Source organism: Bufo bufo, chromosome 2, assembly GCF_905171765.1.
Source record: "Bufo bufo chromosome 2, aBufBuf1.1, whole genome shotgun sequence".
In the NCBI taxonomy this organism is placed as follows: Eukaryota; Metazoa; Chordata; class Amphibia; order Anura; family Bufonidae; genus Bufo; species Bufo bufo.
Genome location: NC_053390.1, coordinates 838784992 through 838812965, shown reverse-complemented (window position 1 = coordinate 838812965; position 27974 = coordinate 838784992). Strand labels below are relative to the sequence as shown.

General features: G+C 49.2%; 1 protein-coding gene across 1 annotated transcript; it reads right to left on the bottom strand.

Annotated features, from left to right (window-relative positions):
- Positions 1–58: 58 nt before the first annotated feature.
- On the bottom strand, positions 59–3869 carry LOC120990565. The gene is made up of 4 exons (XM_040419453.1): positions 3759–3869; positions 2810–2966; positions 2548–2714; positions 59–2470 (listed from the first exon to the last, which is right to left on the bottom strand). The coding sequence occupies exons 2-4, from the start codon at positions 2952–2954 to the stop codon at positions 1145–1147; spliced, it is 1638 nt and encodes a 545-aa protein (XP_040275387.1). The 5' UTR covers positions 2955–2966; positions 3759–3869; the 3' UTR covers positions 59–1144.
- Positions 3870–27974: the final 24105 nt, after the last annotated feature.

The window sequence follows — 27974 nt, the reverse complement described above, 5'->3', positions numbered from 1 at the left end:
TCTGGTCGTTCAGGACCCCCGGTGACATTGTGGTCACATTTACTACCGAGCACTGGTGTAATGTGGAGCGCTTTATTGTCTGTGTTAAACAGGTAGTTTACACTTATGATGTCACTGCACCCCATCATTATGATGTCACTGCACCCCATCATTATGATGTCACTGCACCCCATCATTATGATGTCACTGCACCCCATCATTATGATGTCACTGCACCCCATCATTATGATGTCACTGCACCCCACCATTATGTCACTGCACCCCACCATTATGTCACTGCACCCCATGATTATGTCACTGCACCCAATCATTATGTCACTGCACCCCATCATTATGATGTCACTGCACCCCATCATCATTGTCACTGCACCCCATCATTATGTAACTGCACCCCATCATTATGATGTCACTGCACCCCATTATGATGTCACTGCACCCCATCATTATGATGTCACTGCACCCCACCATTATGTCACTGCACCCCATGATTATGTCACTGCACCCCATCATTATGATGTCACTGCACCCCATCATCATTGTCACTGCACCCCATCATTATGTAACTGCACCCCATCATTATGATGTCACTGCACCCCATCATTATGATGTCACTGCACCCCACCATTATGTCACTGCACCCCATGATTATGTCACTGCACCCCATCATTATGATGTCACTGCACCCCATCATCATTGTCACTGCACCCCATCATTATGTAACTGCACCCCATCATTATGATGTCACTGCACCCCATCATTATGTAACTGCACCCCATCATTATAATGTCACTGCACCCCATCATTATGATGTCACTGCACCCCATCATTATGATGTCACTGCACCCCATCATTATGATGTCACCGCACCCCATGATTATGTCACTGCACCCCATGATTATGTCACTGCACCCCATCATTATGATGTCACTGCACCCCATCATTATGATGTCACTGCACCCCACCATTATGTCACTGCACCCCATCATTATGTCACTGCACCCCATCATTATGATGTCACCGCACCCCATCATTATGATGTCACCGCACCCCATCATTATGATGTCACCTATCTCTTCCTGAGAGCAGACCGCCGTACATACATAAGAGCCACAAGGCTGCTGTTCTGGGCCCCCAGGGCCCGCTGTCACTGCCATGTGATGTTAACGCTCCGCTTGTCCCTTTGCACCCTCTCCTGCAGATGGTGGAAGTCTCTGCATGTCACGTCCTTGCAATGAGACAAGTCCAGAGTCTTTAGGTCGTTCTTGGCCCTCAGTATTAGGGACGCCCCCCACTGGGTGATGTTGCAGCTGCATAGTGACACCTCCCGAAGTCTCCGCAGAGGCTCAGACTCTTGTGACCCATAAACTACCTCAAACACCGCATCAAGGAGAGCAGGGATCCTATAGAGTGACAGAGACTCCAGTTTAGGACTCCCCTTCAGGAGAGATACCAAGAGACCCCCAAGTTTATGCTGAAAGATGGGCGGCAAGGCATCTTCTCCCTCTAGGAGCAGGCTGAAGGTGTGCAGGTGAGGTAACGGCAGAGGGGTGCCTGGCCAGGGACGAAGCTCAGGAGCATTGTGTAAGACAGTACGGTGGACCACAGTAACGTGACTCTGAAAGCTCTGAAGGTTTGGACACAAGGTCAACAGGGTGGACAAGGAGTCCTCGTGACACCAGAGCAGATTCTGCAGAGATAGGAGGCGCAGGCTTTGACTGATGGGATGGATGCTGCTCAGGATCTCCTCCAGCTTCCTCTGGGGATGTTCTGGACAGTGCAGGGTCAGGTGGGTGAGGTTTGGCCATTGGAGAAGACTCCAAGAACGTTCAGTCTGATTTCCGAGAGAAATGGTGACCTCCTGCAGGCCTAGGCACAGAGATCCCAGTGTAGACACATTCTCCTCCTCAAGGTCTTCGAGCTTCTTCAGGCATAGCATGGTGTCCTGAGCGGCAGTCCTCACGTCCTCCATCCTGACCGCTCCATTTCTCTCCCTCCTGGGCCTGCTTCTGGCGACCTCAGCCAAAGAGGGAAAGTCTTTAGGAGGGAACCCTGCTGTGCTGAAGTTCCTTTGATATAGAAGGCTCATGGCATCGGCCAGATAAGGGTTGGTGAGCTGCTCGATGCTGGGAAGGGCCAGTAATATAAAGCATAAGGCGTAGACCCACTGCTCTGGGTCACCCTGCGGCATTACGTCCTGCAGGAGCAGCACTCGCAGAGGCTGGCAGCAGAACTGGCCACTTCTGACATTATAAACCAAGGAAAGCAGGGAGGACGGGGAGATTTTCTTACATCGGGAGACGTCCAGCTCACGCAGCCTCTGACAAAACGTACCAATGGCGACCAGGACGAGGGAATCGCTCTGGGTGTCTGAAAGGCAGAGCTTCTGGAGACGAGGCAAACGCTCCACCAGCGAGGCCAGGGAGGCGGCAGGGACACGGTTACAGGAGTGCAGGTCCAGAGACGTCAGGAACTGTGGACGGACAAAGGAGAAACGTCAGTACCTGTGTAGGGAGGAGGAGGACGGGAGGTCGCGGGTAGAACACCCACCTTACAGCGCATGGTCACCAGCTGCACCATGGCTTTATTGACCAGTCCAGCACACGAGCGGAGGCTCAGCTCTGTCAGGTGAGGATGGAGCAGCAGATGGAGTCCGGCCTTAGTCAACTTATGGGAGTCTCCGAGGATTCGGATCAGCTCCTGCACCAGGGGCCCGGCTGGGGAGGAAGGAGAATGAGAAGGATCCCACCCAATTCACAGACATGTATCTAACCTAGTGTATGTAACCCATGCATCTAAGGGGGATACTCACCCAGCTGGTTGAAGGGCCCCTCAATGTACATGAAGTTGTACTTTTCCATGTACTTGTCGGTGTAGTCCGTCATCCAGACGCTCTCCATGTTCTCTGCGATGTTCTGCAGGCACAGGCTGGTGAGACTTGTCACATGCGGTGACATCCTGCAGTAGCTCTGTGGAGACAGAGGGTCACATATCAGGATCTCTGCTGAATAGAGGGGCCACACAACATAAGGGTCATCATTACACAGTAGTATAGGGGCCCCACTATAACACCAGCCCCCTGGGCTATGACCAGTGTACAGCAGGGGGCAGCACAGTGTCAGGCGGGTGCCACACAAGCTGCAGGTGATGGTACCGTGACTCATCTGGAAACTATGGGCGAAGACTGTCACTGCTGTCTCCCCTACACCTTCCTGTATGTCTGTCTCGGGCAGTCAGTAGTCTCCTGTATGTCTCTAACACGGAACTCTTCTGTGTCTCTCAGACAGTCAGTGGTCTCTTGTACTAATCTCAGGCAGAAAGAGCGCTCCAGTATGTCTCTCAGAGCTTTCCGGTATGTCTCTTTCAGGCAGTCAGCGGTCTCCTGTATGTCTCTTAAGCAGTCAGTGGTCCCTTGTACTAATCTTAGGCACACAGAGATCTCTGGTATGTTTCTCAAGCATTCAGAGCTCTCCGGTAGGTCCCTCAAGATTTCTGAGCTCTCTGGATGTCTCTCTCATGCAGTCAGAGCTCTTTGGATGTCTCTCTCAGGCAGTCAGAGCTCTTTGGATGTCTCTCTCAGGCAGTCAGAGCTCTTTGGATGTCTCTCTCAGGCAGTCAGAGCTCTTTGGATGTCTCTCTCAGGCAGTCAGAGCTCTTTGGATGTCTCTCTCAGGCAGTCAGCTCTTTGGGTGTCTCTCTCAGGCAGTCAGCTCTTTGGATGTCTCTCTCAGGCAGTCAGTGCTCTCCTGAGGTTTTCTAACCTGCACTCTCTGGATGTCTACTCAGGCACACGCTGGATGTGTCTTCTTCTCTCCTGCGCTCTCTTTTCTTTGAGTTACAGAGATCTTTCTCCTTCCAACAACTTCTCATCAAATCACTTCCTGCTGAGTCATCGACTCCTCCCCGAAACGTAATACACAGAGGAGTGGTGGTACTGTGCAGAGTCCATACATACAGAGGAGTGAGACTGGGCAGAGACCATACATACAGAGGAGTGGTACTGTGCAGAGTCCATACATACAGAGGAGTGAGACTGGGCAGAGACCATACATACAGAGCAGAGGGATTGGGCAGAGACCATACATACAGAGGAGTGGTACTGTGCAGAGTCCATACATACAGAGGAGTGAGACTGGGCAGAGACCATACATACAGAGCAGAGGGATTGGGCAGAGACCATACATACAGAGGAGTGGTACTGTGCAGAGTCCATACATACAGAGCAGAGGGATTGGGCAGAGACCATACATACAGAGGAGTGAGACTGTGCAGAGTCCATACATACAGAGCAGAGGGATTGGGCAGAGACCATACATACAGAGGAGTGAGACTGGGCAGAGTCCATACATACAAAGGAGTGAGAATGGGCAGAGTCCATACATACATACAGAGGAGTGGTACTGTGCAGAGTCCATACACAGGAAGTTGTACTGTACATTTCTGGGGCCGCACCCTCTCAGCTGTGTAAGTCGCTATAGTTACATAGTTAATACGGTTGAAAAAAGACAAACGTCCATCAAGTTCAACCAGGGATCGGTGGGGACGCGAATCCCAGAAGGAAATGAGACTCAGATTTCTACACGTTTTCATAAGCATTAATGTCATTTACTTTTAAGAATTCGTCTAAACTCTTTTTGAAACTGTCCCCTGTTCTTGCTGTGACCCTGTCCTGAGGAGTCTATCCCACAGATTCACAGTTCTTACAGTAAAGAAGCTTTGACGCTTCTGGAGACTGAACTTTTCCTTCTCCAGTCGGAGGCAGCGCCCCCTTGTCTGTTCAGGGCATTTTGCATGGAACAGCTTTTACCGTATTTTTTGTATGGCCCATTTATATATTTGTACAGGTTAATCGTGTCCCCCCTTAGATGTCTCTTCTCAACAATAAATAAATTCATTTTTTAAAATGTCCTCATAACTAAGACCCTCCAGGCCCCTCATCAGTTTAGTCGCTCTCCTCTGTACTCTCCCCAGCTCCAGGGCGTCCTTTCTATGGACTGGTGCCCAGAACTGAACTGCATATTCCAGATGAGGCCGCACCAACGCTTTGTGGTAATATTACATCCCTGCCCCGCGAGTCCATGCCTCGTATAATACATGACAATATCCTGGTGGCCTTAGAAGCAGCTGATTGACATTGTGCTGTTATTTATTCTACCATCTACAAGGAAAAAAATAGAACATGTAAAAAACAAATAAAAGCGGCCAAACTAGAGACCGAGAGATTAATTGCCAAAGAGAGTAAAACTAACCCTAAAATGTTCTTCAATTATATAAATGTTAAAAAGTATAAATCTGAAGGTGTCGGCCCTCTACAGAGTGATGAGGGGGGAGTCGCAGAGAGCGACGGGGAGAAAGCAAAGCTGTTAAATATTTTTTTCTCCAATGTATTTACGGAGGAAAATAAACTGTCAGATGACATGCAGAATGTAAAAATAAATTCCCCATTAAAAGTGTCCTGTCTGACCGAGGAAGAAGTACAGCGGCGTCTTAAAAAGATTAAAATAGACAAATCACCGGGACCAGATGGCATACACCGCCGTATCCTAAGGGAATTAAGTAATGTCATAGCCAGACCCTTATTTCTGATATTTGCGGACTCTATACTGACAGGGAATGTCCCACAGGATTGGCGCATGGCAAATGTGGTGCCAATATTCAAAAAGGGTCCAAAAACAGAGCCCGGAAACTGTAGGCCGGTAAGTTTAACATCTGTTGTGGGTAAACTGTTTGAAGGTTTTCTGAGAGATGCTATCTTAGAGAATCTCAACGGAAATAAGCAAATACCGCCATATCAGCATGGCTTCAAGAGGGATCGGTCATGTCAAACTAATTTAATCAGTTTCTATGAGGAGCTAAGTTCTAGATTTGACAGCGGCGAATCAATGGATGTCGTATATCTGGACTTCTCCAAAGCATTTGACACTGTACCACATAAAAGGTTAGTATATAAAATGAGAATGCTCGGACTGGGAGAAAACGTCTGTATGTGGGTAACTGGCTGAGGGATAGAAAACAGAGGGTGGTTATTAACGGTACACACTCAGATTGGGTCACTGTTACTAGTGGGGTACCTCAGGGGTCAGTACTGGAGGGGTCACTGTCACTAGTGGAGTACCACAGGGGTCAGTACTGGAGAGGTCACTGTCACTAGTGGGGTACCTCAGGGGTCAGTACTGGAGGGGTCACTGTCACTAATGGGGTACCACAGGGGTCAGTACTGGAGGGGTCACTGTCACTAGTGGGGTACCTCAGGGGTTAGTACTGGAGGGGTCACTAGTGGGGTACCTCAGGGGTCAGTACTGGAGGGGTCACTGTCACTAATGGGGTACCACAGGGGTCAGTACTGGAGGGGTCACTGTCACTAGTGGGGTACCTCAGGGGTTAGTACTGGAGGGGTCACTGTCACTAGTGGAGTACCTCAGGGGTCAGTATTGGGCCCTATTCTCTTCAATATATTTATTAATGATCTTGTAGAAGGCTTGCATAGTAAAGTATCAATTTTTGCAGATGACACTAAACTGTGTAAAGTAATTAACACTGAAGAGGACAGTATACTGTATATATACTACAGAGGACAGTATACTGTATATCTACTACAGAGGACAGTATACTGTATATATACTACAGAGGACAGTATACTGTATATACACTACAGAGGACAGTATACTGTATATATACTACAGAGGACAGTATACTACTACAGAGGGATCTGGATAGATTGGAGGCTTGAGCAGATAAGTGGCAGATGAGGGTGACAAATGTAAGGTTATGCACATGGGAAGGAATAATGCAAGTCACCCGTACATACTAAATGGTAAAACACTCGGTAACACTGACATGGAAAAGGATCTAGGAATTTTAATAAACAGCAAACTAAGCTGCAAAAACCAGTGTCAGGCAGCTGCTGCCAAGGCTTCTACTCACCTCACTACATCCACAGCCGCTCCTCTGTCCAGGCTTCTACACACCTCACTACATCCACAGCCGCCCCTCTGTCCAGGCTACTACTCACCTCACTACATCCACAGCCGCCCCTCTCTCCAGGCTTCTACTCACCTCACTACATCCACAGCCGCCCATCTGTCCAGGCTTCTACTTACCTCACTACATCCACAGCCGCCCCTTTGTCCAGGCTTCTACTCACCTCACTACATCCACAGCCGCCCCTCTGTCCAGGCTTCTACTCACCTCACTACATCCACAGCCGCCCATCTGTCCAGGCTTCTACTTACCTCACTACATCCACAGCCTCCCCTGTCCAGGCTACTACTCACCTCACTATATCCACAGCCGCCCCTCTGTCCAGGCTTCTACTTACCTCACTACATCCACAGCCGCTCCTCTGTCCAGGCTTCTACTCACCTCACTACATCCACAGCCGCCCCTCTGTCCAGGCTTCTACTCACCTCACTACATCCACAGCCGCCCATCTGTCCAGGCTTCTACTTACCTCACTACATCCACAGCCGCCCCTTTGTCCAGGCTTCTACTCACCTCACTACATCCACAGCCGCCCCTCTGTCCAGGCTTCTACTCACCTCACTACATCCACAGCCGCCCATCTGTCCAGGCTTCTACTTACCTCACTATATCCACAGCTGCCCCTCTGTCCAGGCTTCTACTTACCTCACTATATCCACAGCCGCCCCTCTGTCCAGGCTTCTACTCACCTCACTATATCCACAGCCGCCCCTCTGTACAGGCTTCTACTTACCTCCTCACAAAAAGAAATCAGGTTAGTCTGACAGCTTCTGTCCTTGGTAAACCCAACCACATTTCAGGGGTCCGTTCCCCCTCAGCTGTGTAAGTCACTACGTTCGGGGGTCTGTCCCCCTCAGCTGTGTAAGTTGTTACGTTTCAGGGATCCGCCCCCTCTTAGCTGTGTAAGTCCCTACATTTTGTGGGTCTGTCCCCCTTAGCTGTGTAAGTCGTTACGTTTCGGGGGTCAACCCCCTCCCCTCAGCTGTGTAAGTCGTTACGTTTCGGGGGTCTGTCCCCTCTCAGCTGTGTAAACAGGCAGAACAATACAATGTATCCTACAGGAAAACACTGAGGTTACAACATTCAGTTAACCCTTTCAGGCTGAGTGTAGCTTCACTATCCCACAGACTTCACGTTGTAATAACGACACCCTTCTTGGACTTTAATGGTCACAGAGCACCTCTCCCAGTGTCGCCCACCTCCATTCACACACAGTGTTGCTCCTCATAGAAATGTCTTGGCACTGCAGTCCCCGGAGTTCTCCCTAGTTTTCTAGTCTAAGTTTCTAGTTTTTTTTAGGGCAGAAGCCTTGACAGCTAGAAGCTTCAGTCTAATCTGAATAGGTCTCGATGTCGCGTCCTTACCACAGGCAGATAACATTCTTCTTATCACATGTTAAGAACCCCTAATCTCAGCGCTTGGTCCACCTAGGGGATGTGATAATTGCATCCCAGTGCTGGAAGTTCAGACATGGATCTGTTCCTCATTTCTGCGTTTTCCAAAATGCTTGTTTAGGCATCTTTTTTTTCGGTATTTTATCTGCTCTAATCGACCTATTGGCCATCGATTCCCCGTTCCTATACACAGAGCACGGCGTATCCTTAAAAAGGGGCCAAACCTTGTGTCAGAATGTGCCAGCGCTTCACCTACGCGGAGTGTGACTGGCAGGTAGAACATGGTATTGTTTCTTTCCTTCAGTCCTTGTACCCAGGGCACCTTCTCTTCCCCGATGTGTGATACCTCCTTCCTATCAGAACCTACTGATGATGATTTCTTCTTCTTGGTGCCACATCCTTCTTGTGCTCTTTCATCATTACCACAGATTCGTCTGGCTCCTAACATGACTTTCTGATAACTTTCTCTCATTAATCAGATATTTCCATCGCCTTCGTACACAATGCAGTAGGTATCAGATCCACTCATTGTGTTCTCTCATCATACAATTCATCAAGTCCCATTGTTACTGAGATACAGAACAAAGTCCGTTCATTGTTCTCCTGGACCTTTCCACAACATGAAGACCTCGTCCACAAACCTCAACCACATACACATGTGACAGACACGTGGAGTATATGGGAGGTCTCAAAATGGGGCACGAAAATGTCAGACAAACCTGGGGCTGCAGAGGAGCCCATCGAAGTGAGTGTAGGTGCAGGTAAAAATCAGAACCAAAACGGAAGTCACTTTTTATCAAGACCAAATGCATTAAAGATATTAAAAAAGCAATCACAGGATTAGAGAGTTTGGGATCTCCTGTCCGATCTCTCATCTTTCTCTACATGGGATCTTCTCCAACCGTCTCCTGTTCGATCTGTCATCCTTCTCTACATGCGATCTTCTCTGCGCTGACCTTCTCCTGTCCAATCTGTCATCCTTCTGTACATGGAATCTTCTCTGACCTTCTCCTGTCCGAACGCTCATCCTTCTCTACATGGGATCTTCTCTTGTCCAAACTCTCATCCTTCTCTACATGGGATCTTCTCCTGTCCGATCTCTCATCCTTCTCTACATGGGATCTTCTCCTGTCCAATCCCTCATCCTTCTCTACATGGGATCTTCTCCTGTCCGATCTCTCATCCTTCTCTACATGGGATCTTCTCCTGTCCGATCTCCAGTCCTTCTCTACATGGGATCTTCTCCTGTCCGATCTCCAGTCCTTCTCTACATGGGATCTTCTCCTGTCCGATCTCCAGTCCTTCCCTACATGGGATCTTCTCCTGTCCGATCTCTCATCCTTCTCTACATGGGATCTTCTCTTGTCCGAATTCTCATCTTTTTCTGCATGGGATCTTCTCCAACCTTCTCCTGTCCGTTCTCTCATCCTTCTCTATATGTGATCTTCTCCAACCTTCTCCTGTCCGATCTCTCATCCTTCTCTACATGGGATCTTATCCTGTCCGATCTCTCATCCTTCCCTACATGGCATCTTCTCCTGTCTGATCTCCCATCCTTCCCTACATGGCATCTTCTCCTGTCTGATCTCTCATCCTTCTCTACATGGGATCTTCTCCTATCCGATCCCTCATACTTCTCTACATGGGATCTTCTCCTGTCCGATCTCTCATCCTTCTCTACATGGGATCTTCTCCTGTCCATTCTCTCATCCTTCTCTACATGGGATCTTCTCTTTTCCGATCTCTCATCTTTCTCTAGATGGGATCTTCTCCTGTCCGATCTCCAGTCCTTACCTACATGGGATTTTCTCCTGTCCAATATCCAGTCCTACTCTACATGGGTTCTTCGCCTGTCCGATGTCCAGTCCTTCTCTATATGGGATCTCCACCTGCCAGATCTCTCACCCTCCTCTACATGGGATGCTAGGACATAAGCCTTTAAAATCTAATGAACGCAGAAAGGTGACCTCAGACGTCAATCTCCTTCATCCAGACAGAAAGTCACCAGAATAATATATGTGCACAAAAGCTAAATAGTGGGAAGCTCACCAGAATAGAGCACGGCCTGCTACCATCCCATAGCTATTAAAACATGACAAATATACTAATACTAATTTTCATTAGGAGGGACCACGACTAGTCTCAGGATTTATATATGTGTACACGACTCTGCTCTTACTGTAATAGAAAACTGTGAGCAGCGAGTGCTCCGCAGCCCCCTACATAGGAGGGACCGCGACTAGTCTCAGGATTTATATATGTGTACACGACTCTGCTCTTACTGTAATAGAAAACTGTGAGCAGCGAGCGCTCCGCAGCCCCGTACATAGGAGGGACCACGACTAGTCTCAGGATTTATATATGTGTACACGACTCTGCTCTTACTGTAATAGAAAACTGTGAGCAGCGAGCGCTCCGCAGCCCCCTACATAGGAGGGACCGCGACTAGTCTCAGGATTTATATATGTGTACACGACTCTGCTCTTACTGTAATAGAAAACTGTGATCAGCGAGCGCTCCGCAGCCCCCTACATAGGAGGGACCGCGACTAGTCTCAGGATTTATATATGTGTACACAACTCTGCTCTTACTGTAATAGAAAACTGTGAGCAGTGAGTGCTCCGCAGCCCCCTACATAGGAGGGACCACGACTAGTCTCAGGATTTATATATGTGTACACGACTCTGCTCTTACTGTAATAGAAAACTGTGAGCAGCGAGCGCTCCGCAGCCCCCTACATAGGAGGGACCGCGACTAGTGTCAGGATTTATATATGTGTACACGACTCTGCTCTTACTGTAATAGAAAACTGTGAGCAGCGAGCGCTCCACAGCCCTCTACATAGGAGGGACCGCGACTAGTCTCAGGATTTATATATGTGTACACGACTCTGCTCTTACTGTAATAGAAAACTGTGAGCAGTGAGCGCTCCGCAGCCCTCTACATAGGAGGGACCGCAACTAGTCTCAGGATTTATATACGTGTACACGACTCTGCTCTTACTGTAATAGAAAACTGTGAGCAGTGAGCGCTCCGCAGCCCCCTACATAGGAGGGACCGCGACTAGTCTCAGGATTTAGATATGTGTACACGACTCTGCTCTTACTGTAATAGAAAACTGTGAGCAGCGAGCGCTCCGCAGCCCTCTACATAGGAGGGACCGCGACTAGTCTCAGGATTTATATATGTGTACACGACTCTGCTCTTACTGTAATAGAAAACTGTGAGCAGTGAGCGCTCCGCAGCCCCCTACATAGGAGGGACTGTGACTAGTGTCAGGATTTATATATGTGTACACGACTCTGCTCTTACTGTAAAGGAAAACTGTGAGCAGCTAGCGCTCCGCAGCCCTCTACATAGGAGGGGCCGCGACTAGTCTCAGGATTTATATATGTGTACACGACTCTGCTCTTACTGTAATAGAAAACTGTGAGCAGCGAGCGCTCCGCAGCCCCCTACATAGGAGAGACCGCGACTAGTCTCAGGATTTATATATGTGTACACGACTCTGCTCTAACTGTAATAGAAAACTGTGAGCAGCGAGCGCTCCGCAGCCCCCTACATAGGAGGGACCGCGACTAGTCTCAGGATTTATATATGTGTACACGACTCTGCTCTTACTGTAATAGAAAACTGTGAGCAGCGAGCGCTCCGCAGCCCCCTACATAGGAGGGACCGCGACTAGTCTCAGGATTTATATATGTGTACACGACTCTGCTCTTACTGTAATAGAAAACTGTGAGCAGCGAGCGCTCCGCAGCCCTCTACATAGGAGGGACCGCGACTAGTCTCAGGATTTATATGTGTACACGACTCTGCTCTTACTGTAATAGAAAACTGTGAGCAGCGAGCGCTCCGCAGCCCTCTACATAGGAGGGACCGCGACAAGTCTCAGGATTTATATATGTGTACACGACTCTGCTCTTACTGTAATAGAAAACTGTGAGCAGCGAGCGCTCCGCAGCCCACTACATAGGAGGGACCGCGACTAGTCTCAGGATTTATATATGTGTACACGACTCTGCTCTAACTGTAATAGGAAACTGTGAGCAGTGAGCGCTCCGCAGCCCTCTACATAGGAGGGACCGCGACTAGTCTCAGGATTTATATATGTGTACACGACTCTGCTCTTACTGTAATAGAAAACTGTGAGCAGCGAGCGCTCCGCAGCCCACTACATAGGAGGGACCGCGACTAGTCTCAGGATTTATATATGTGTACACGACTCTGCTCTAACTGTAATAGGAAACTGTGAGCAGTGAGCGCTCCGCAGCCCTCTACATAGGAGGGACCGCGACTAGTCTCAGGATTTATATATGTGTACACGACTCTGCTCTTACTGTAATAGAAAACTGTGAGCAGCGAGCGCTCCGCAGCCACCTACATAGGAGGGGCCGCGACTAGTCTCAGGATTTATATATGTGTACACGACTCTGCTCTTACTGTAATAGAAAACTGTGAGCAGCGAGCGCTCCGCAGCCCTCTACATAGGAGGGACCGCGACTAGTCTCAGGATTTATATATGTGTACACGACTCTGCTCTTACTGTAATAGAAAACTGTGAGCAGCGAGCGCTCCGCAGCCCCCTACATAGGAGGGACCGCGACTAGTCTCAGGATTTATATATGTGTACACGACTCTGCTCTTACTGTAATAGAAAACTGTGAGCAGTGAGCGCTCCGCAGCCCCGTACATAGGAGGGACCGCGACTAGTCTCAGGATTTATATATGTGTACACGACTCTGCCCTTACTGTAATAGAAAACTGTGAGCAGTGAGCGCTCCGCAGCCCCCTACATAGGAGGGACGGCGACTAGTCTCAGGATTTATATATGTGTACAAGACTCTGCTCTTACTGTAATAGAAAACTGTGAGCAGCGAGCGCTCCGCAGCCCCCTACATAGGAGGGACCGCGACTAGTCTCAGGATTTATATATGTGTACACGACTCTGCTCTTACTGTAATAGAAAACTGTGAGCAGTGAGCGCTCCGCAGCCCCCTACATAGGAGGGACCGCGACTAGTCTCAGGATTTATATATGTACACGACTCTGCTCTTACTGTAATAGAAAACTGTGAGCAGCGAGCGCTCCGCAGCCCCCTACATAGGAGGGACCACGACTAGTCTCAGGATTTATATATGTGTACACGACTCTGCTCTTACTGTAATAGAAAACTGTGAGCAGCGAGCGCTCCGCAGCCCACTACATAGGAGGGACCACGACTAGTCTCAGGATTTATATATGTGTACACGACTCTGCTCTTACTGTAATAGAAAACTGTGAGCAGCGAGCGCTCCGCAGCCCCGTACATAGGAGGGACCGCGACTAGTCTCAGGATTTATATATGTGTACACGACTCTGCCCTTACTGTAATAGAAAACTGTGAGCAGTGAGCGCTCTGCAGCCCCCTACATAGGAGGGACGGCAACTAGTCTCAGGATTTATATATGTGTACAAGACTCTGCTCTTACTGTAATAGAAAACTGTGAGCAGCGAGCGCTCCGCAGCCCCCTACATAGGAGGGACCGCGACTAGTCTCAGGATTTATATATGTGTACACGACTCTGCTCTTACTGTAAAAGAAAACTGTGAGCAGCGAGCGCTCCGCAGCCACCTACATAGGAGGGACCGCGACTAGTCTCAGGATTTATATATGTGTACATGACTCTGCTCTTACTGTAATAGAAAACTGTGAGCAGTGAGCACTCCGCAGCCCCCTACATAGGAGGGACCGCGACTAGTCTCAGGATTTATATATGTACACGACTCTGCTCTTACTGTAATAGAAAACTGTGAGCAGCGAGCGCTCCGCAGCCCCCTACATAGGAGGGACCACGACTAGTCTCAGGATTTATATATGTGTACACGACTCTGCTCTTACTGTAATAGAAAACTGTGAGCAGCGAGCGCTCCGCAGCCCCCTACATAGGAGGGACCGCGACTAGTCTCAGGATTTATATATGTGTACACGACTCTGCTCTTACTGTAATAGAAAACTGTGAGCAGCGAGCGCTCCGCAGCCCACTACATAGGAGGGACCGCGACTAGTCTCAGGATTTATATATGTGTACACGACTCTGCTCTAACTGTAATAGGAAACTGTGAGCAGTGAGCGCTCCGCAGCCCTCTACATAGGAGGGACCACGACTAGTCTCAGGATTTATATATGTGTACATGACTCTGCTCTTACTGTAATAGAAAACTGTGAGCAGTGAGCGCTCCGCAGCCCTCTACATATGAGGGACCGCGACTAGTCTCAGGATTTATACATGTGTACACGACTATGCTCTTACTGTAATAGAAAACTGTGAGCAGTGAGCGCTCCGCAGCCCTCTACATAGGAGGGACCGCGACTAGTCTCAGGATTTATATATGTGTACACGACTCTGCTCTTACTGTAATAGAAAACTGTGAGCAGTGAGCGCTCCGCAGCCCTCTACATAGGAGGGACCGCGACTAGTCTCAGGATTTATATATGTGTACACGACTCTGCTCTTACTGTAATAGAAAACTGTGAGCAGTGAGCGCTCCGCAGCCCACTACATAGGAGGGACCGCGACTAGTCTCAGGATTTATATATGTGTACACGACTCTGCTCTTACTGTAATAGAAAACTGTGAGCAGTGAGCGCTCCGCAGCCCTCTACATAGGAGGGACCGCGACTAGTCTCAGGATTTATATACGTGTACACGACTCTGCTCTTACTGTAATAGAAAACTGTGAGCAGCGAGCGCTCCGCAGCCCCCTACATAGGAGGGACCGCGACTAGTCTCAGGATTTATATATGTGTACACGACTCTGCTCTTACTGTAATAGAAAACTGTGAGCAGCGAGCGCTCCGCAGCCCTCTACATAGGAGGGACCGCGACTAGTCTCAGGATTTATATATGTGTACATGACTCTGCTCTTACTGTAATAGAAAACTGTGATCAGCGAGCGCTCCGCAGCCCTCTACATAGGAGGGACCGCGACTAGTCTCAGGATTTATATATGTGTACACGACTCTGCTCTTACTGTAATAGAAAACTGTGAGCAGTGAGCGCTCCGCAGCCCTCTACATAGGAGGGACCGCGACTAGTCTCAGGATTTATACATGTGTACACGACTCTGCTCTTACTGTAATAGAAAACTGTGAGCAGTGAGCGCTCCGCAGCCCCCTACATAGGAGGGACCGCGACTAGTCTCAGGATTTATACATGTGTACACGACTCTGCTCTTACTGTAATAGAAAACTGTGAGCAGTGAGCGCTCCGCAGCCCCCTACATAGGAGGGACCGCGACTAGTCTCAGGATTTATATATGTACACGACTCTGCTCTTACTGTAATAGAAAACTGTGAGCAGCGAGCGCTCCGCAGCCCCCTACATAGGAGGGACCACGACTAGTCTCAGGATTTATATATGTGTACACGACTCTGCTCTTACTGTAATAGAAAACTGTGAGCAGCGAGCGCTCCGCAGCCCCCTACATAGGAGGGACCGCGACTAGTCTCAGGATTTATATATGTGTACACGACTCTGCTCTTACTGTAATAGAAAACTGTGAGCAGCGAGCGCTCCGCAGCCCCCTACATAGGAGGGACCGCGACTAGTCTCAGGATTTATACATGTGTACACGACTCTGCTCTTACTGTAATAGAAAACTGTGAGCAGCGAGCGCTCCGCAGCCCCCTACATAGGAGGGACCGCGACTAGTCTCAGGATTTATATATGTGTACACGACTCTGCTCTTACTGTAATAGAAAACTGTGAGCAGTGAGCGCTCCGCAGCCCCCTACATAGGAGGGACCGCGACTAGTCTCAGGATTTATATATGTGTACACGACTCTGCTCTTACTGTAATAGAAAACTGTGAGCAGCGAGCGCTCCGCAGCCCCCTACATAGGAGGGACCGCGACTAGTCTCAGGATTTATATATGTGTACACGACTCTGCTCTTACTGTAATAGAAAACTGTGAGCAGCGAGCGCTCCGCAGCCCTCTACATAGGAGGGACTGCGACTAGTCTCAGGATTTATATGTGTACACGACTCTGCTCTTACTGTAATAGAAAACTGTGAGCAGCGAGCGCTCCGCAGCCCTCTACATAGGAGGGACCGCGACTAGTCTCAGGATTTATATATGTGTACACGACTCTGCTCTTACTGTAATAGAAAACTGTGAGCAGCGAGCGCTCCGCAGCCCACTACATAGGAGGGACCGCGACTAGTCTCAGGATTTATATATGTGTACACGACTCTGCTCTAACTGTAATAGGAAACTGTGAGCAGTGAGCGCTCCGCAGCCCTCTACATAGGAGGGACCGCGACTAGTCTCAGGATTTATATATGTGTACACGACTCTGCTCTTACTGTAATAGAAAACTGTGAGCAGCGAGCGCTCCGCAGCCCACTACATAGGAGGGACCGCGACTAGTCTCAGGATTTATATATGTGTACACGACTCTGCTCTAACTGTAATAGGAAACTGTGAGCAGTGAGCGCTCCGCAGCCCTCTACATAGGAGGGACCGCGACTAGTCTCAGGATTTATATATGTGTACACGACTCTGCTCTTACTGTAATAGAAAACTGTGAGCAGCGAGCGCTCCGCAGCCACCTACATAGGAGGGGCCGCGACTAGTCTCAGGATTTATATATGTGTACACGACTCTGCTCTTACTGTAATAGAAAACTGTGAGCAGCGAGCGCTCCGCAGCCCTCTACATAGGAGGGACCGCGACTAGTCTCAGGATTTATATATGTGTACACGACTCTGCTCTTACTGTAATAGAAAACTGTGAGCAGCGAGCGCTCCGCAGCCCCCTACATAGGAGGGACCGCGACTAGTCTCAGGATTTATATATGTGTACACGACTCTGCTCTTACTGTAATAGAAAACTGTGAGCAGTGAGCGCTCCGCAGCCCCCTACATAGGAGGGACCGCGACTAGTCTCAGGATTTATATATGTGTACAAGACTCTGCTCTTACTGTAATAGAAAACTGTGATCAGCGAGCGCTCCGCAGCCCCCTACATAGGAGGGACGGCGACTAGTCTCAGGATTTATATATGTGTACAAGACTCTGCTCTTACTGTAATAGAAAACTGTGAGCAGCGAGCGCTCCGCAGCCCCCTACATAGGAGGGACCGCGACTAGTCTCAGGATTTATATATGTGTACACGACTCTGCTCTTACTGTAATAGAAAACTGTGAGCAGTGAGCGCTCCGCAGCCCCCTACATAGGAGGGACCGCGACTAGTCTCAGGATTTATATATGTACACGACTCTGCTCTTACTGTAATAGAAAACTGTGAGCAGCGAGCGCTCCGCAGCCCCCTACATAGGAGGGACCACGACTAGTCTCAGGATTTATATATGTGTACACGACTCTGCTCTTACTGTAATAGAAAACTGTGAGCAGCGAGCGCTCCGCAGCCCACTACATAGGAGGGACCACGACTAGTCTCAGGATTTATATATGTGTACACGACTCTGCTCTTACTGTAATAGAAAACTGTGAGCAGCGAGCGCTCCGCAGCCCCGTACATAGGAGGGACCGCGACTAGTCTCAGGATTTATATATGTGTACACGACTCTGCCCTTACTGTAATAGAAAACTGTGAGCAGTGAGCGCTCCGCAGCCCCCTACATAGGAGGGACGGCGACTAGTCTCAGGATTTATATATGTGTACAAGACTCTGCTCTTACTGTAATAGAAAACTGTGAGCAGCGAGCGCTCCGCAGCCCCCTACATAGGAGGGACCGCGACTAGTCTCAGGATTTATATATGTGTACACGACTCTGCTCTTACTGTAATAGAAAACTGTGAGCAGTGAGCGCTCCGCAGCCCCCTACATAGGAGGGACCGCGACTAGTCTCAGGATTTATATATGTGTACACGACTCTGCTCTTACTGTAATAGAAAACTGTGAGCAGTGAGCGCTCCGCAGCCCCCTACATAGGAGGGACCACGACTAGTCTCAGGATTTATATATGTGTACACGACTCTGCTCTTACTGTAATAGAAAACTGTGAGCAGTGAGCGCTCCGCAGCCCCCTACATAGGAGGGACCGCGACTAGTCTCAGGATTTATATATGTGTACACGACTCTGCTCTTACTGTAATAGAAAACTGTGAGCAGCGAGCGCTCCGCAGCCCCCTACATAGGAGGGACCGCGACTAGTCTCAGGATTTATACATGTGTACACGACTCTGCTCTTACTGTAATAGAAAACTGTGAGCAGCGAGCGCTCCGCAGCCCTCTACATAGGAGGGACCGCGACTAGTCTCAGGATTTATACATGTGTACACGACTCTGCTCTTACTGTAATAGAAAACTGTGAGCAGTGAGCGCTCCGCAGCCCCCTACATAGGAGGGACCGCGACTAGTCTCAGGATTTATATATGTGTACACGACTCTGCTCTTACTGTAATAGAAAACTGTGAGCAGCGAGCGCTCCGCAGCCCCCTACATAGGAGGGACCACGACTAGTCTCAGGATTTATATATGTGTACACGACTCTGCTCTTACTGTAATAGAAAACTGTGAGCAGCGAGCGCTCCGCAGCCCTCTACATAGGAGGGACCGCGACTAGTCTCAGGATTTATATGTGTACACGACTCTGCTCTTACTGTAATAGAAAACTGTGAGCAGCGAGCGCTCCGCAGCCCCCTACATAGGAGGGACCGCGACTAGTCTCAGGATTTATATATGTGTACACGACTCTGCTCTTACTGTAATAGAAAACTGTGAGCAGCGAGCGCTCCGCAGCCCACTACATAGGAGGGACCGCGACTAGTCTCAGGATTTATATATGTGTACACGACTCTGCTCTAACTGTAATAGGAAACTGTGAGCAGTGAGCGCTCCGCAGCCCTCTACATAGGAGGGACCGCGACTAGTCTCAGGATTTATATATGTGTACACGACTCTGCTCTTACTGTAATAGAAAACTGTGAGCAGCGAGCGCTCCGCAGCCAACTACATAGGAGGGACCGCGACTAGTCTCAGGATTTATACATGTGTACACGACTATGCTCTTACTGTAATAGAAAACTGTGAGCAGTGAGCGCTCCGCAGCCCTCTACATAGGAGGGACCGCGACTAGTCTCAGGATTTATATATGTGTACACGACTCTGCTCTTACTGTAATAGAAAACTGTGAGCAGTGAGCGCTCCGCAGCCCTCTACATAGGAGGGACCGCGACTAGTCTCAGGATTTATATATGTGTACACGACTCTGCTCTTACTGTAATAGAAAACTGTGAGCAGTGAGCGCTCCGCAGCCCACTACATAGGAGGGACCGCGACTAGTCTCAGGATTTATATATGTGTACACGACTCTGCTCTTACTGTAATAGAAAACTGTGAGCAGTGAGCGCTCCGCAGCCCCCTACATAGGAGGGACCGCGACTAGTCTCAGGATTTATATACGTGTACACGACTCTGCTCTTACTGTAATAGAAAACTGTGAGCAGCGAGCGCTCCGCAGCCCCCTACATAGGAGGGACCGCGACTAGTCTCAGGATTTATATATGTGTACACGACTCTGCTCTTACTGTAATAGAAAACTGTGATCAGCGAGCGCTCCGCAGCCCTCTACATAGGAGGGACCGCGACTAGTCTCAGGATTTATATATGTGTACATGACTCTGCTCTTACTGTAATAGAAAACTGTGAGCAGCGAGCGCTCCGCAGCCCACTACATAGGAGGGACCGCGACTAGTCTCAGGATTTATATATGTGTACACGACTCTGCTCTAACTGTAATAGGAAACTGTGAGCAGTGAGCGCTCCGCAGCCCTCTACATAGGAGGGACCGCGACTAGTCTCAGGATTTATATATGTGTACACGACTCTGCTCTTACTGTAATAGAAAACTGTGAGCAGTGAGCGCTCCGCAGCCACCTACATAGGAGGGGCCGCGACTAGTCTCAGGATTTATATATGTGTACACGACTCTGCTCTTACTGTAATAGAAAACTGTGAGCAGCGAGCGCTCCGCAGCCCCCTACATAGGAGGGACCGCGACTAGTCTCAGGATTTATACATGTGTACACGACTCTGCTCTTACTGTAATAGAAAACTGTGAGCAGCGAGCGCTCCGCAGCCCTCTACATAGGAGGGACCGCGACTAGTCTCAGGATTTATATATGTGTACACGACTCTGCTCTTACTGTAATAGAAAACTGTGAGCAGCGAGCGCTCCGCAGCCCCCTACATAGGAGGGACCGCGACAAGTCTCAGGATTTATATATGTGTACACGACTCTGCTCTTACTGTAATAGAAAACTGTGAGCAGTGAGCGCTCCGCAGCCCCCTACATAGGAGGGACCGCGACTAGTCTCAGGATTTATATATGTGTACAAGACTCTGCTCTTACTGTAATAGAAAACTGTGAGCAGCGAGCGCTCCGCAGCCCCCTACATAGGAGGGACCGCGACTAGTCTCAGGATTTATATATGTGTACACGACTCTGCTCTTACTGTAATAGAAAACTGTGAGCAGTGAGCGCTCCGCAGCCCCCTACATAGGAGGGACCGCGACTAGTCTCAGGATTTATATATGTACACGACTCTGCTCTTACTGTAATAGAAAACTGTGAGCAGCGAGCGCTCCGCAGCCCCCTACATAGGAGGGACCACGACTAGTCTCAGGATTTATATATGTGTACACGACTCTGCTCTTACTGTAATAGAAAACTGTGAGCAGCGAGCGCTCCGCAGCCCCCTACATAGGAGGGACCGCGACTAGTCTCAGGATTTATATATGTGTACACGACTCTGCTCTTACTGTAATAGAAAACTGTGAGCAGCGAGCGCTCCGTAGCCCCGTACATAGGAGGGACCGCGACTAGTCTCAGGATTTATACATGTGTACACGACTCTGCTCTTACTGTAATAGAAAACTGTGAGCAGCGAGCGCTCCGCAGCCCCCTACATAGGAGGGACCGCGACTAGTCTCAGGATTTATATATGTGTACACGACTCTGCTCTTACTGTAATAGAAAACTGTGAGCAGTGAGCGCTCCGCAGCCCCCTACATAGGAGGGACCGCGACTAGTCTCAGGATTTATATATGTGTACACGACTCTGCTCTTACTGTAATAGAAAACTGTGAGCAGCGAGCGCTCCGCAGCCCACTACATAGGAGGGACCGCGACTAGTCTCAGGATTTATATATGTGTACACGACTCTGCTCTAACTGTAATAGGAAACTGTGAGCAGTGAGCGCTCCGCAGCCCTCTACATAGGAGGGACCGCGACTAGTCTCAGGATTTATATATGTGTACACGACTCTGCTCTTACTGTAATAGAAAACTGTGAGCAGCGCGCGCTCCGCAGCCACCTACATAGGAGGGACCGCGACTAGTCTCAGGATTTATACATGTGTACACGACTATGCTCTTACTGTAATAGAAAACTGTGAGCAGTGAGCGCTCCGCAGCCCTCTACATAGGAGGGACCGCGACTAGTCTCAGGATTTATATATGTGTACACGACTCTGCTCTTACTGTAATAGAAAACTGTGAGCAGTGAGCGCTCCGCAGCCCTCTACATAGGAGGGACCGCGACTAGTCTCAGGATTTATATATGTGTACACGACTCTGCTCTTACTGTAATAGAAAACTGTGAGCAGTGAGCGCTCCGCAGCCCACTACATAGGAGGGACCACGACTAGTCTCAGGATTTATATATGTGTACACGACTCTGCTCTTACTGTAATAGAAAACTGTGAGCAGTGAGCGCTCCGCAGCCCCCTACATAGGAGGGACCGCGACTAGTCTCAGGATTTATATACGTGTACACGACTCTGCTCTTACTGTAATAGAAAACTGTGAGCAGTGAGCGCTCCGCAGCCCCCTACATAGGAGGGACCGCGACTAGTCTCAGGATTTATATATGTGTACACGACTCTGCTCTTACTGTAATAGAAAACTGTGATCAGCGAGCGCTCCGCAGCCCTCTACATAGGAGGGACCGCGACTAGTCTCAGGATTTATATATGTGTACATGACTCTGCTCTTACTGTAATAGAAAACTGTGATCAGCGAGCGCTCCGCAGCCCTCTACATAGGAGGGACCGCGACTAGTCTCAGGATTTATATATGTGTACACGACTCTGCTCTTACTGTAATAGAAAACTGTGAGCAGTGAGCGCTCCGCAGCCCTCTACATAGGAGGGACCGCGACTAGTCTCAGGATTTATACATGTGTACACGACTCTGCTCTTACTGTAATAGAAAACTGTGAGCAGTGAGCGCTCCGCAGCCCCCTACATAGGAGGGACCGCGACTAGTCTCAGGATTTATATATGTGTACACGACTCTGCTCTTACTGTAATAGAAAACTGTGAGCAGTGAGCGCTCCGCAGCCCCCTACATAGGAGGGACCGCGACTAGTCTCAGGATTTATATATGTACACGACTCTGCTCTTACTGTAATAGAAAACTGTGAGCAGCGAGCGCTCCGCAGCCCCCTACATAGGAGGGACCACGACTAGTCTCAGGATTTATATATGTGTACACGACTCTGCTCTTACTGTAATAGAAAACTGTGAGCAGCGAGCGCTCCGCAGCCCCCTACATAGGAGGGACCGCGACTAGTCTCAGGATTTATATATGTGTACACGACTCTGCTCTTACTGTAATAGAAAACTGTGAGCAGCGAGCGCTCCGCAGCCCCCTACATAGGAGGGACCGCGACTAGTCTCAGGATTTATACATGTGTACACGACTCTGCTCTTACTGTAATAGAAAACTGTGAGCAGCGAGCGCTCCGCAGCCCCCTACATAGGAGGGAACGCGACTAGTCTCAGGATTTATATATGTGTACACGACTCTGCTCTTACTGTAATAGAAAACTGTGAGCAGTGAGCGCTCCGCAGCCCCCTACATAGGAGGGACCGCGACTAGTCTCAGGATTTATATATGTGTACACGACTCTGCTCTTACTGTAATAGAAAACTGTGAGCAGCGAGCGCTCCGCAGCCCCCTACATAGGAGGGAACGCGACTAGTCTCAGGATTTATATATGTGTACACGACTCTGCTCTTACTGTAATAGAAAACTGTGAGCAGCGAGCGCTCCGCAGCCCTCTACATAGGAGGGACCGCGACTAGTCTCAGGATTTATATGTGTACACGACTCTGCTCTTACTGTAATAGAAAACTGTGAGCAGCGAGCGCTCCGCAGCCCTCTACATAGGAGGGACCGCGACTAGTCTCAGGATTTATATATGTGTACACGACTCTGCTCTTACTGTAATAGAAAACTGTGAGCAGCGAGCGCTCCGCAGCCCACTACATAGGAGGGACCGCGACTAGTCTCAGGATTTATATATGTGTACACGACTCTGCTCTAACTGTAATAGGAAACTGTGAGCAGTGAGCGCTCCGCAGCCCTCTACATAGGAGGGACCGCGACTAGTCTCAGGATTTATATATGTGTACACGACTCTGCTCTTACTGTAATAGAAAACTGTGAGCAGCGAGCGCTCCGCAGCCCACTACATAGGAGGGACCGCGACTAGTCTCAGGATTTATATATGTGTACACGACTCTGCTCTTACTGTAATAGAAAACTGTGAGCAGCGAGCGCTCCGCAGCCCTCTACATAGGAGGGACCGCGACTAGTCTCAGGATTTATATATGTGTACACGACTCTGCTCTTACTGTAATAGAAAACTGTGAGCAGCGAGCGCTCCGCAGCCCCCTACATAGGAGGGACCACGACTAGTCTCAGGATTTATATATGTGTACACGACTCTGCTCTTACTGTAATAGAAAACTGTGAGCAGTGAGCGCTCCGCAGCCCCCTACATAGGAGGGACCGCGACTAGTCTCAGGATTTATATATGTGTACAAGACTCTGCTCTTACTGTAATAGAAAACTGTGATCAGCGAGCGCTCCGCAGCCCCCTACATAGGAGGGACCGTGACTAGTCTCAGGATTTATATATGTGTACACGACTCTGCCCTTACTGTAATAGAAAACTGTGAGCAGTGAGCTCTCCGCAGCCCCCTACATAGGAGGGACCACGACTAGTCTCAGGATTTATATATGTGTACACGACTCTGCTCTTACTGTAATAGAAAACTGTGATCAGCGAGCGCTCCGCAGCCCCCTACATAGGAGGGACCGCGACTAGTCTCAGGATTTATATATGTGTACACGACTCTGCCCTTACTGTAATAGAAAACTGTGAGCAGTGAGCGCTCCGCAGCCCCCTACATAGGAGGAACGGCGACTAGTCTCAGGATTTATATATGTGTACAAGACTCTGCTCTTACTGTAATAGAAAACTGTGAGCAGCGAGCGCTCCGCAGCCCCCTACATAGGAGGGACCGCGACTAGTCTCAGGATTTATATATGTGTACACGACTCTGCTCTTACTGTAATAGAAAACTGTGAGCAGTGAGCGCTCCGCAGCCCCCTACATAGGAGGGACCGCGACTAGTCTCAGGATTTATATATGTACACGACTCTGCTCTTACTGTAATAGAAAACTGTGAGCAGCGAGCGCTCCGCAGCCCCCTACATAGGAGGGACCACGACTAGTCTCAGGATTTATATATGTGTACACGACTCTGCTCTTACTGTAATAGAAAACTGTGAGCAGCGAGCGCTCCGCAGCCCACTACATAGGAGGGACCACGACTAGTCTCAGGATTTATATATGTGTACACGACTCTGCTCTTACTGTAATAGAAAACTGTGAGCAGCGAGCGCTCCGCAGCCCCCTACATAGGAGGGACCGCGACTAGTCTCAGGATTTATATATGTGTACACGACTCTGCCCTTACTGTAATAGAAAACTGTGAGCAGTGAGCGCTCCGCAGCCCCCTACATAGGAGGGACGGCGACTAGTCTCAGGATTTATATATGTGTACAAGACTCTGCTCTTACTGTAATAGAAAACTGTGAGCAGCGAGCGCTCCGCAGCCCCCTACATAGGAGGGACCGCGACTAGTCTCAGGATTTATATATGTGTACACGACTCTGCTCTTACTGTAATAGAAAACTGTGAGCAGTGAGCGCTCCGCAGCCCCCTACATAGGAGGGACCGCGACTAGTCTCAGGATTTATATATGTGTACACGACTCTGCTCTTACTGTAATAGAAAACTGTGAGCAGTGAGCGCTCCGCAGCCCCCTACATAGGAGGGACCACGACTAGTCTCAGGATTTATATATGTGTACACGACTCTGCTCTTACTGTAATAGAAAACTGTGAGCAGCGAGCGCTCCGCAGCCCCCTACATAGGAGGGACCGCGACTAGTCTCAGGATTTATATATGTGTACACGACTCTGCTCTTACTGTAATAGAAAACTGTGAGCAGCGAGCGCTCCGCAGCCCCCTACATAGGAGGGACCGCGACTAGTCTCAGGATTTATACATGTGTACACGACTCTGCTCTTACTGTAATAGAAAACTGTGAGCAGCGAGCGCTCCGCAGCCCCCTACATAGGAGGGGCCGCGACTAGTCTCAGGATTTATATATGTGTACACGACTCTGCTCTTACTGTAATAGAAAACTGTGAGCAGTGAGCGCTCCGCAGCCCCCTACATAGGAGGGACCGCGACTAGTCTCAGGATTTATATATGTGTACACGACTCTGCTCTTACTGTAATAGAAAACTGTGAGCAGCGAGCGCTCCGCAGCCCCCTACATAGGAGGGACCGCGACTAGTCTCAGGATTTATATATGTGTACACGACTCTGCTCTTACTGTAATAGAAAACTGTGAGCAGCGAGCGCTCCGCAGCCCTCTACATAGGAGGGACCGCGACTAGTCTCAGGATTTATATGTGTACACGACTCTGCTCTTACTGTAATAGAAAACTGTGAGCAGCGAGCGCTCCGCAGCCCTCTACATAGGAGGGACCGCGACTAGTCTCAGGATTTATATATGTGTACACGACTCTGCTCTTACTGTAATAGAAAACTGTGAGCAGCGAGCGCTCCGCAGCCCACTACATAGGAGGGACCGCGACTAGTCTCAGGATTTATATATGTGTACACGACTCTGCTCTAACTGTAATAGGAAACTGTGAGCAGTGAGCGCTCCGCAGCCCTCTACATAGGAGGGACCGCGACTAGTCTCAGGATTTATATATGTGTACACGACTCTGCTCTTACTGTAATAGAAAACTGTGAGCAGCGAGCGCTCCGCAGCCACCTACATAGGAGGGACCGCGACTAGTCTCAGGATTTATACATGTGTACACGACTATGCTCTTACTGTAATAGAAAACTGTGAGCAGTGAGCGCTCCGCAGCCCTCTACATAGGAGGGACCGCGACTAGTCTCAGGGTTTATATATGTGTACACGACTCTGCTCTTACTGTAATAGAAAACTGTGAGCAGCGAGCGCTCCGCAGCCCTCTACATAGGAGGGACCGCGACTAGTCTCAGGATTTATATATGTGTACACGACTCTGCTCTTACTGTAATAGAAAACTGTGAGCAGTGAGCGCTCCGCAGCCCACTACATAGGAGGGACCGCGACTAGTCTCAGGATTTATATATGTGTACACGACTCTGCTCTTACTGTAATAGAAAACTGTGAGCAGTGAGCGCTCCGCAGCCCCCTACATAGGAGGGACCGCGACTAGTCTCAGGATTTATATACGTGTACACGACTCTGCTCTTACTGTAATAGAAAACTGTGAGCAGCGAGCGCTCCGCAGCCCCCTACATAGGAGGGACCGCGACTAGTCTCAGGATTTATATATGTGTACACGACTCTGCTCTTACTGTAATAGAAAACTGTGATCAGCGAGCGCTCCGCAGCCCTCTACATAGGAGGGACCGCGACTAGTCTCAGGATTTATATATGTGTACATGACTCTGCACTTACTGTAATAGAAAACTGTGAGCAGCGAGCGCTCCGCAGCCCACTACATAGGAGGGACCGCGACTAGTCTCAGGATTTATATATGTGTACACGACTCTGCTCTAACTGTAATAGGAAACTGTGAGCAGTGAGCGCTCCGCAGCCCTCTACATAGGAGGGACCGCGACTAGTCTCAGGATTTATATATGTGTACACGACTCTGCTCTTACTGTAATAGAAAACTGTGAGCAGTGAGCGCTCCGCAGCCACCTACATAGGAGGGGCCGCGACTAGTCTCAGGATTTATATATGTGTACACGACTCTGCTCTTACTGTAATAGAAAACTGTGAGCAGCGAGCGCTCCGCAGCCCCCTACATAGGAGGGACCGCGACTAGTCTCAGGATTTATACATGTGTACACGACTCTGCTCTTACTGTAATAGAAAACTGTGAGCAGCGAGCGCTCCGCAGCCCTCTACATAGGAGGGACCGCGACTAGTCTCAGGATTTATATATGTGTACACGACTCTGCTCTTACTGTAATAGAAAACTGTGAGCAGCGAGCGCTCCGCAGCCCCCTACATAGGAGGGACCGCGACTAGTCTCAGGATTTATATATGTGTACACGACTCTGCTCTTACTGTAATAGAAAACTGTGAGCAGTGAGCGCTCCGCAGCCCCCTACATAGGAGGGACCGCGACTAGTCTCAGGATTTATATATGTGTACAAGACTCTGCTCTTACTGTAATAGAAAACTGTGATCAGCGAGCGCTCCGCAGCCTC

What these genes read in the sequence shown, in the direction of transcription:
- LOC120990565 (XM_040419453.1), bottom strand. Translation starts at nt 2,954, where the DNA reads ATGTCACCGCATGTGACAAGTCTCACCAGCCTGTGCCTGCAGAACATC. An exon ending in GGGGCCCTTCAACCAGCTGG is followed by an intron (nt 2,715 to 2,809) that starts GTGAGTATCCCC and finishes CTTCCTCCCCAG; the next exon opens with CCGGGCCCCTGGTGCAGGAG. An exon ending in TGGTGACCATGCGCTGTAAG is followed by an intron (nt 2,471 to 2,547) that starts GTGGGTGTTCTA and finishes GTCCGTCCACAG; the next exon opens with TTCCTGACGTCTCTGGACCT.